This window comes from Salvelinus alpinus, chromosome 8, assembly GCF_045679555.1.
Source record: "Salvelinus alpinus chromosome 8, SLU_Salpinus.1, whole genome shotgun sequence".
In the NCBI taxonomy this organism is placed as follows: Eukaryota; Metazoa; Chordata; class Actinopteri; order Salmoniformes; family Salmonidae; genus Salvelinus; species Salvelinus alpinus.
This window is the reverse complement of record NC_092093.1, coordinates 44,449,310-44,460,909: the sequence shown is the minus strand read 5'-3', so window position 1 is coordinate 44,460,909 and position 11,600 is coordinate 44,449,310. Positions and strand designations below refer to the sequence as shown.

The following is an 11,600-nucleotide window of genomic DNA, read 5'->3' as shown; positions in this document are numbered from 1 at the left end:
TATATTATATATATATATATATATATACATATACACACACACACACATATATATATATATATATGTGTGTGTGTGTGTGTGTGTGATGTATATATATATTTATAATATATATATATATATACACACACACATATACATACACATTTATATATATACATATATATGTATGTATATGTGTGTGTATATATATATATATATTATAAATATATATATACAACACACACACACACACACATATATATATATATATATATGTGTGTGTGTGTGTGTGTGTTGTATATATATATTTATAATATATATATATATATATATATTTATATATAAATATATATTTATAATATATATATATATATATTTATATTACATATTTATATATATTATACATATATATATGTAATGAAAGAAATACAAACTGAAATAAATCATTCTCTGACATTTCACATTCTTAAAATGAAGTGGTGAACCTAACTGACCAGAGACAGGGAATTTTTACTACGATAAAACTTCAGGAATTGTGAAAAACCGAGTTTAAATGTATTTGGCTAAGGTGTATGTAAACTTCCGACTTCAACTGTTGAAGCTTTTATTTCTTTCATCACATTCCCAGTTGGTCAGAAGTTTACATACACTCAATTAGTATTTGGTACCATTGCCTATAAATTGTTTAACTTGGGTCAACCATTTCAGGTAGCCTTCCACAACCGTCCCACAATAAGTTGGGTGAATTTTGGCCTATTTCTCCTGACAGAGCTGGTGTATATGTGTCAGGTTTGTAGGCCTCCTTGCTCGCACACGCTTTTTCAGTTCTGCCCACAAATTTTCTATAGGATTGAGGTCAGGGCTTTGTGATGGCCACTCCAATACCTTGACTTTGTTGTCCTCAGCCATTTTGCCACAACTTTGGACGTATGCTTGGGGTCATTGTCCATTTGGAAGACCCATTTGCGACCAAGCTTTAACTTCCTGACTGATGTCTTGAGATGTTGCTTCAATATATGCACATCATTTTACTCCCTCATGATGCCATCTATTTTATGAAGTGCACCAGTCCCTCCTGCAGCAAAACACCCCACAACATGATGCTGCCACCCCTGTGCTTAACAGTTGGGATGGTGTTCTTCAGCTTGCAAGCCTCCCCTCTTTTTCCTCCAAACATAACGATGGTCATTATGTCTCATCAGACCAGAGGACATTCCCCAAAAAGTACGATCTTAGTCCCCATATGCAGCTGCAAACCGTAGTCTGGCTTTTTGATGGCGGTATTGGAGCAGTGGCTTCTTCCTTGCTGATTGGCCTTTCAGGTTATGTCGATATAGGACTCGTTTTACTGTGGATATAGATACTTTTGTACCTGTTTCCTCCAGCATCTTCACAAGGTCCTTTGCTGTTGTTCTGGGATTGATTTGCACTTTTCGCACCAAAGTACGTTCATCTTTAGGAGACAGAACGCGTCTCCTTCCTGAGCGGTATGACGGCTGCGTGGTCCCATGGTGTTTATACTTGCGTGCTATTGTTTGTACAGATGAACGTGGTACTTTCAGGCGTTTGGAAATTGCTCCCAAGGATGAACTAGACTTGTGGAGGTCTACAATTTTTTCTGAGGTCTTGGCTGATTTCTTTTGAATTTCCCATGACGTCAAGCAAAGAGTCACTGAGTTTGAAGGTAGGCCTTGAAATTACATCCACAGGTACACCTCCAATTGACTCAAATTATGTCAATTAGCCTATCAGAAGCTTCTAAAGCCATGACATCATTTTCTGGAATTTTCCAAGCTGTTGAAAGGCACAGTCAACTTAGTGTATGTAAACTTCTGACCCACTGGAATTGTGATACAGTGAATTATAAGTGAAATAATCTGTCTGTAAACAATTGTTGGATAGATTACTTGTGTCATGCACATAGTAGATGTCCTAACCGACTTGCCAAAACTGTAGTTTGTTAACAAGAAATGTGTGGATTGGTTGAAAAATTAGTTAATGACTCCAATCTAAGTGTATGTACACTTCCGACTTCAACTGTACACACACACACACACGTTTTATTAAAACTGTTATGACGATTGTATTTTCATGACGGTCTTCATCCATAATTGGCGACTACATGGTTATGCAAAAATCGTCACAGCCATCAGCACTCGAGAATGCTCCAGACAGACAAGTCAACCTATCCCTCACAAGAAAGCGTCAGTCAGTCCCCTTGGCTCCGACAGCTAAGGATGTGTTGATCAGTGGTGTAGTGGAGGGTAAACGCAAAGTAAAACTCAGTTTACCCAATTTTTTTGTTGTTGCTACAGTTTACCCACTTTTTGCAGGAAAAATGCATTGAAAGTATTGGGAGCGTTACTTTTTTCATTGCAACCGCTGATCAGAGTTTACCCACCTATTTTTTTTTACCACCAAGTCACTGGTGCTGATGATAACCTATCCATGTGTGTAATGAGCAGTACCCTTGGAAGAGCTTGTGTAATGAGCAGTGCCCTTGGAAGAGCTTGTGTAATGAGCAGTACCCTTGGAAGAGCTTGTGTAATGAGCAGTGCCCTTGGAAGAGCTTGTGTAATGAGCAGTACCCTTGGAAGAGCTTGTGTAATGAGCAGTGCCCTTGGAAGAGCTTGTGTAATGAGCAGTACCCTTGGAAGAGCTTGTGTAATGAGCAGTGCCCTTGGAAGAGCTTGTGTAATGAGCAGTACCCTTGGAAGAGCTTGTGTAATGAGCAGTACCCTTGGAAAAGCTTGTGTAATGAGCAGTGCCCTTGGAAGAGCTTGTGTAATGAGCAGTACCCTTGGAAGAGCTTGTGTAATGAGCAGTACCCTTGGAAGAGCTTGTGTAATGAGCAGTGCCCTTGGAAGAGCTTGTGTAATGAGCAGTACCCTTGGAAGAGCTGCTAAGTGAGTTATGGCACACCGTATCCGTTGAGCTGGTGTTCTAAATGCTGTGTGAGTCACTGTGAGGCTGTAGGAGGCTGCGAGCCATCTGAGTGTTCCAGAATGCCTACCTACTACAGGAAGAGACAGTGATACTACATCCACCATGCGCCACAGTTTAACAGGATGCTTCCCCTTACACAGACACATTATATTACCCAGAAAATAAACTTACGCAACCAAGTCTTACTGGTACAGTCATAGGCATGCCCCGGCCTGTCAGCAAAATAATCAAACTCCATGTGCTCCATCTACCAGGCCTGTTAAAACAAACTGAAAAGGTAGTCTAGTTCGTGGTTGTTTTTTTTAGACCAGCCATTTTGGATTGGTGATAAACACCAACGTGAGGAAAACAACGGGAGGATTGGAAACATCTAGCCAGTCTTGGCTCGCGGCAAAACAAATCCCTCCAATTCATATGCTGATGAGTCTAACTGGCAGTGGAGATGTGCCTTGACACGAGAAAAGATGCACAGTTCTAGCACTAAGTGGAAACATCCAACATTTGTTGTTTAATTAATAACTGCTCTACATTTGCTATCCCACACTACTCTGGAATGGGGAGATGATATTCACATGTCTATAAATCTATCATCACAATGTAATTTTTTCATCACCAAGTACTACCTCTACCATCAAATTCTAGTCTGTGAATAACAAGTGCAGAACCTGTTCTCTGTAACCTTAGAATAGCTACACATGCTAATGTGGCTGCCTGTGGCAATGATACACACTAAATGTCAGGGAATGTAGGCCTGATCTTTCAAGATAGCAATTTCAGACAGAAAACCCCATAAAAAGACGACGCCTGGGCTGAGAAAAACACCTCTAATCGTGTGACAACTGATGTGTCCTCTCCTTCAGTGTCGAACTAAGCATGTAACTGTTGACAGTCATTGATCTAAAACAATTACTCTGTCTGACACACCTCTCAAATGTGATATATCAAGATCAATTAATAAACTCAAAAGAAACTACTTAGGCCCCTCACATCTACAGAGTAAAGCAGTGGATGCCAGAGACGGTAGTTTAAGGTGGTACAAAAAAGAGACAGCCAGAGGTTTCCTGAATCCTAATGATCGCAAGGAGTGCTGATCTGAAGGAGTGCTGGCAACTGACTGGGGGCGTGCGGGTCGTCCTTCACTGTCTGGTCTGGCAGCGTGGCTAGCGGTGAGGGTTATGACAAGGGCAAAGGGATGAGCGAGGTGATTAAGAGGTCTGGGTAATCTTTGTGTCTCACTGCAGCTGAAGGTGTGTGACGGCTTTAGGGAGAGCTGCCTCTCTCCCAGGTTGCTCAGAGTATAGCACGAAACAAAGTTATATGTTAAGGCCCTTTCATTTCACATCTCTAAGAATGACAGCTGCTCCTATTCAAGAACTACTTCCTAATCTTTAGGTTGAAAAACTTGGGTGAATCAGTCCTTTTTCTTTCTAAGAACAATGGCAATCGTTCAATCCCGGATTAAAATTGCATGTCATGTTTTCAATTACCACTTTCTCTACTTTTTAGTGGCATTCTTAGCAGGATAAAGGTTCCTCCACATCCTATCAAATCTCTCAATCTTGCGTAATCAAACTCATATGCCAGGGACAGTGTGCTTATTTGTTTCACAGAAGTCAAGCAGGACTGGGTGCTGTTGTAGTGTTTTCTGTTATACCATTTTCACAAAATCGTACCGAAACGAACCGCTGTGTCCTGGTTTGGATATTTTCTACACATTGCCCTTTTCCAGCAACTACGGAGGATGAGTAAATAGTCCAGCACCGTACAGCTAGTCCTGGCACAGCTCTGATAAACAGTGTGAAAAGGGATTTTGTGTAAAGACCCCACTCACCATATTAGAGATCTCTGGATAGGCCGTCTCTACCAGGACACCCCTGTTGGTGGAGACATAGTCCACCAGCTCGTTGAGCGTGGCCCGCTTAATCTCCTTGCTCTTCAGGTCGGTGACCGAGTCCATGAAGTCAAACAACATGCAGCACTGCTGGAGCTTCTGGGTGAACAGCTCCTGCTGCTCCGTGGAGGGCGCATCTGGAATCAGAAATGAGATGGAAAGAACATTTACATTTAGGGATGTAACAATTCACCGATATGCATCGGTTCCCGGTTCAAATGGTGAAGATATGAGTGCATCGGTCCGCGGTGCCCCAAACCGATCCAAATGTAGCACACATTGGTCAGAAAATCTGGTCAAATGTTACGAATCGGCTGTTGACATTTAAAAAAAAAAACACACCTCTAATCTTGTGACAACTGATGTGTCCTCTCCTTCAGTGTCGAACTAAGCATGTAACTGTTGACAGTCATTGATATAAAAGTAATTTTGCATGCAAGAACAACCCCAGGCAATATCAAACTAGTCAAACTTAACTGTGCGCAGCTTTGTGTGCTGACCCAAGAGAGGTCTATTCCCAATATTGCATATCTGTGCAGTAATATCAGCCTTCAAATGCTTGTAAAATGGCTTGGAAAATATTAGGTATTATTAGTTGAGTGACAATGTTGTTTTACAGAATAAAAGTAAGCTACAAGAGACAACACTCATCTGGCTATACCTGCTGAGCTTACAATATAAGTTAGTCTTAAGTACAGTGCATTTGGAAAGTATTCAGACCCCTTGACTTTCCACATTTTGTTACGTTACAGCCTTATTCTAAAATTTATTAAAGATTTTTCCTCCCCCTCAAACAGTACCCCATAATGACAAAGCAAAAAAACAAAATTTTAGCAAATTTATAAAAAAAAAAAAAACAGAAATACCTTATTTAAATAAGTATTCAGACCCTTTGCTATGAGACTCAATTGAGCTCAGGTGCATCCTGTTTCCATTGATCATCCTTGAGATGTTTCTACAACTTGGGAGTCCACCTGTGGTAAGTTCAATTGACTGGACCTGATTTGGAAAGGCACACAACTGTCTATATAAGGTCCCACAGTGGACAGTGCACGTCAGAGCAAAAACCAAGCCATGAGGTTGAAGAAATTGTCCATAGAGCTCCGAGACAGGATTGTGTTGAGGCACAGATCTGGAGGCTACCAAAAACATTTCTGCAGCATTGAAGGTCCCCAAGAACACAGTGGCCTCCATCACTCTTAAATGGAAGAAGTTTGGAACCACCAATACTCTTCTTAGAGCTGGCCGCCCTGCACATCTGAGCAAATCGGGGGCGAAGTGCCTTGGCCAGGGAGGTGACCATGAACCCAATCAATAGCCACTCTGACAGAGCTCCAGCTTTCATCTGTGAAGATGGTAGAACCTTCCAGAAGTACAACCATCTATGTAGCACTCTACCAATCAGGCGTTTATGGTAGAGTGGCCAGACGGAAGCCACTCCTCAGTAAAAGGCACCTGACAGCCCGTTTGGAGCTTGCCAAAAAGGCACCGTAGGATTCTCAGAACACGAAAACAAGATTCTCTGGTCTGATGAAACCAAGATTGAACACTTTGGCCTTAATGCCAAGCGTAACGTCTGGAGGAAATCTGGCACCATACCTACGGGGAAGCATGGTGGTGGCAGCATCATACTGAGGGGATATTTTTTGGCGGCAGGGACTGGGAGACTAGTCAGGATTGAGGGAAGGTGAACGGAGCAAAGTACAGAGAGATCCTTGATGAAAACCTACTCCAGAGCACTCAGGACCTCAGACTGGGATAAAGGTTCACCTTACAACAGGTCAACAACAATTCCCACACAGCCAAGACAATGCAGGAGTGGCTTCGAGACAAGTCTCAATGTTCTTGAGTGGTCCAGCCAGAGCCCAGACTTGAACACGATCGAACATCTCTGGAGAGACCTGAAAATAGCTGTGCAGCGATGCTCCCCATCCAAACTGACAGAGCTTGAGAAGATCTGCAGAGAAGGGAGAAACTCCCCAAACACAGGTGTGCCAAGCTTGTAGCGTCATACCCAAGAAGACTCAAGGATGTAATCGCTGCCAAAGGTGCTTCAACAAAGTACTGAGTAAAGGGTCAGAATACTTACGTAAATGTCTAAAAACCTTTTTTTGCTTTGTCATTATGGGTTAAGTGTGTAGATTGGTGAGGGGGGGGGCGACGATACATTTTAGAATAAAGCTGTAACTTAACAAAATGTTGACAAGTCAAGGTGTCTGAAAACTTTCCGAATGCATTGTACATAGAGTAGCCAGCCAAATAGAAAAAGTAGCCAGCAAGGGAGTTCCGGGCTGGGGGGGTCTAGGGGGCATGCCCCCCAAAAATTTATTTTTATTTTTGTGGCCTCTGTTACATTCGAATGCATTCACTCCATCCAAAATACACACCAAAATTATTGAATACTTTAATGACTTTACCTCAAGGATTGGTCAAATGAGTTAAGGTATTGAGTAGAAAGACAAGACTTCGCAATTAAAATTACTTAAAATGTATGAATTCAGTGCTAATTGTTTTGGATATCATCTAAGCCTCAGAAAATAGTCCTGATCATATAGGCTAAGTAAAATAACCGTTTTAAACATTAATCCTGTCTTCTCTTGAGATTCAAGTCATATTTACAGTTTTACTGCAATATATAAAATACCACAATGATGTTTGTTCTTCAAATTATGTATTTTATTGGCTTTGCTGCTGTGGGTAAGGAAACCTGTGTGTAATTATTTTATTTTGGTGAACTATCCCTTTAACAGTTTGGCCTGTCAATAACTGTGGGTGGGATTGTCAGGGGAGTGGGCAAGATGTTTGTGAGTCAGAGTTGGTAGGGTTTCAGACCTGTCAATCAATCACTGTGAGTGGGACTTTGAGGGAAGGCGGTAGATTAGTAACCTAGTCAGAAAAACTAACCTAGTCTACTCTTTCAATTTAATTTATTGTGGAAGAAACCTAAGAAAAAAGGTTGCCTTATGTCAAGTAAACATGGATTCCCTGTTGATCAGTATAGAATTGCAGGAATTTGCAGGACACCCAGACGCCCAACAAGGTTGTATAAAAGTGGGGGAGCACCCATGAATAGACATACAAGTATGATTGAAGAATGAAACACAGAAAGCAGCAGCTGACTACTCCATTGTCAATAGTTCAATGAAATCAGTAGGCCTATATCAATGTCTTTAATAATACCATATTCACATTATAGTGCCTTCAGAAAGTATTAACACCCATTGATTTAAAAAGTGGGAATAAAATGGATTTGTAATTTTTTTGTCAAAAATCTACACAAAATACTCTGATGTCAAACATTGATGAAAAATACAAATATACTTAACAAAAATAAACACAAGACGCAACAATTTCAAAAGATTTTACTGAGTTACAATTCATATATGGAAATCAGTCAATTGAAATGCATTAGGCCCTAATCTATGGATTTCACATGACTGGGAATACAGATATCCATACGTAATAAAAAAAATTGAAATGGGCTTCAGGAACTCGTCACAGTATTTTTGTGCATTCAATAATTATCAATAAAATGCAATTGTGTTCTTTGTCCGTAGCTTATGCCTGCCCATATCACAAACCCACCGCCACCATGGGGCACTCAGTTCACAACGTTGGCATCACCAAACCGTTCGCCCACGGTTGGATGTACTGCCAAATTCTTTAAAACGATGGAGGTGGCTTATAATAGAAATTAACATTAAATTCTCTGGCAACTGCTCCGGTGGACATTCCTGCAGTCAGCATGCCAATTGAACGATCTCTCAAAACTTGAGACATCTGTGGCATTGTGTTGTGTGACAAAACTGCACATTTTAGAGTGGCCTTATATTGTCTACAGCACAATGTGCACATGTGTAACGATCATGTTGTTTAATCAGCTTCTTGATATGCCACACATGTCAGGTGGATGGATTAATTTGTACACAAAATTGAAGAGAAATAAGCTTTTTGTGAGTATGGAACATTTCTGGGATCTTTTATTTCAGCATGGGACCAACACCTTACATGTTGCGTTTATATTTTCGTTCAGAGTATGTTAATTACATAAGTATTCAACCCCCTGAGTCAATACATGTTAGAATAACCTTTAACAGCGATTACAGCTGTGAGTCTTTCTGGGTAGGTCTCTAAGAGCATCCCAGATCTGGAGTGTACAACATTTGCCCATTATTCTTTTCAACATTCTTTAAGCTCTGTCAGCTAGTATATACCTACTATTCAAGATGGCAGCAAGAATGTACTTCTCTGATCAGAGTTTGTAGCTGAAAACTGGATTATTTAGGTTTGTTTCATCTGGCTGTGAACACATCAGAGAACAGTGCAATATTGCAAGGAGACATACAAAACAGGTCTGCTGAAGGTTGAGGCCTACTTGGATATACCTGGGCACACCACTTTATAGGTCCTAGTGCTGGCTGGTTTGTGGTTGGGTTCTGGCTTGCTGCCTATAACCAAAGATGTTATTAACTAACCCAAGCTAGACTATAGCCTGTCGTTTCCAATGGGAGAAAATAAATCATAGTGGGCAGAACAAGCAAGGAGGTGGGCAGAGCCAAGAACGAGCTAGCGAGAGCCTACTTGCACGTTCTAGCAGGTATTTGCATATTTCTGTAAGGGAACGCCTACACTAGGAAGTGCACGTATGCAATAACTAAATTCACCCTTGCACTCCTTCTAAACAACGCAATATTTAGAAACCTTGGCATAGGATAAAGTCTACGAAACTAAGTCCACTGTTCGTAATGGATTTTAGTTTTGGAAACTGTATTAAGATAAAATGTTTCATTGATGAGAACATTTGCAGAATGTCGGCCAAAATCCATCTCGCTCCATCTTCTCCCACTGCCGGCCACTGGGCTTCCTCTAACCACCATATCTGGTAGTGAGTGGAAACGCCAACCAGATGCTTCACATTTACACATCCGGTAAAATATCGGTTTCATTGCTCTATTTGTGCTATAACTGCGGCGATCCCACAAACTGTGCGATTCAATCTAACTATCACACTGTGTGGACTGATTGAGTTTAAGCCAATTCCTCGCCAACCTGTTGTATTTGTGTGGATTTTAACTGACTTTTTCCAAAAGGGCGTTTACCAGAGTAAGCAAATTGAGACAGTGGGACCTATCCAGGATACGCTGCAATAAGACCTTTGTCCTTTTTTACTCCTCAGCCTGGCCGTAGTGCCACTGCCTCGCCACCGTGTCGCCACTCTTCGACTGACCGGCCAGGACTTCCCAGTAGAGACCCCTTCCTAATGAAGTCACCTTTCCCTCATATACACTATTCCATGTCTCGGCATAAAAAAATCTTATTTAACCGGTCTCGTCCCCTTCATCTACACTGATTGAAGTGGATTTAAGAAGTGACATCAATAAGGGATCATACCCTAGCTTTCACCTGGTCAGTCTGTTATGGAAAGGGCAAGTGTTCTTAATGTTTTGTACACAGTGTATATGTTCCTGTATGACTCAGTTGGTCGTTGTTTTAAATTTTGGCAATTTTTTTTTTTTTGCTCAGCAGTCTTATGGCTTTGGGGGTAGAAGCTGTTAAACCTTTTGGACCTAGACTTGGCGCTCCGGGTACTGCTTGCCGTGAGGTAGCACAGAGAACAGTCTATGACTTGGGTGCCAGGAGTCTTTTACACATTTTTTTGGCCTTCCTCTGACACCGCCTATTACATAGGTCCTGGATGGCAGGAAGCTTGACCACAGCGATGTACTGGGTCGTACGCCCAACCCTCCGCAGCGCCTCGGATGCCGAGCAGTTGCTCTCGATGGTGCAGCTGGAGAACTTGATGATCTGGGGACCCATGACAAATCTTTTCAGTCTCCTAAGGGGGAAAAGGTATTGTCGTACCCTCTTCCCGACTGTCTTGGTGTGTTTGGACCATGATTGTTTGTTGGTGATGTGGACGCCAAAGGAACTTGAAACTCTCAACCCGCTCCACTACAGCCCTGACGATGTGAATGGGGGCGCTTCGACCCTCCTTTATAGCTCTGTCTGGACAGAGGCCTCTCTTCCTCGATGCACACTGTCACTGTGTCCGTTTCCATCTTGTCCAGCTGTGTAGATAACATTTCACGTAAACCCTGTTTCTTGTCTGCATCAAAGTAGCGGTCCTTGTACATAGCATCAAGCATGGTGGCGACACAGTAAAGAGAGAATGCCACCGAATCACTTGTTCACAGCCTGTGTCGGCAGTTTTGTTGAGCAGGCATTTCAATGTCATGACAGAGGGTATCACGTTTTCTGCAGGCGCAGTTGATGAGCTTATTTCTCGAGTCAGTCAGAGCTAGCTATTGTGTTCATGTTTCCAAGTTTCAAACATGTTCTCAAATGCCATTGAAATGGCAGCAGTGGTACGACAACCAGCACATTCATCAGCATGCAATACGACTTTCCTCAGTACGAAATCCTCGACGACCCACTGCGCTGTCAGATTCAGCATGCTCATGTGGCTGATATTGCTGGTCCAAATGTCAGTCGTGAAGCTAATAGCAGTGACGCTATTACTGTGTAACTCCGGTAAGGCAACATCTGAAAAATAGCGCACTTGGTAGTGTGTACCGGTGCTCGGCCAGTCGGCGAAAGCCAACATCACCCACGACAGAGAACGATTGATTTTCAAGGGCAATGAATTCCATTATCATGGCGTCGCCTTTGAGTTGTGGGCTAGGTTAGGAATGCTGTGTTGCACGTGTAGTGCAACATTTTACGTGGTGCCACGGGGGGTATTTGTCTGTAATAAAGTCCTTTTGTGAGTAAAAACTCATTATGA

The 11,600-nt window shown here is 41.9% G+C and overlaps 1 protein-coding gene across 1 annotated transcript in view; it reads right to left on the bottom strand.

The window, feature by feature from the left end:
* The window catches only part of LOC139583194 (serine/threonine-protein phosphatase 2A 56 kDa regulatory subunit alpha isoform-like), a 172,661-nt gene that overhangs the window by 104,598 nt on the left and 56,463 nt on the right, over positions 1-11,600 (bottom strand). The window contains exon 2 of the mRNA XM_071414025.1: positions 4,757-4,953. Within this exon, the coding sequence (XP_071270126.1) occupies positions 4,757-4,953 (197 nt within the window). The remainder of the gene's footprint in view (positions 1-4,756; positions 4,954-11,600) is intronic.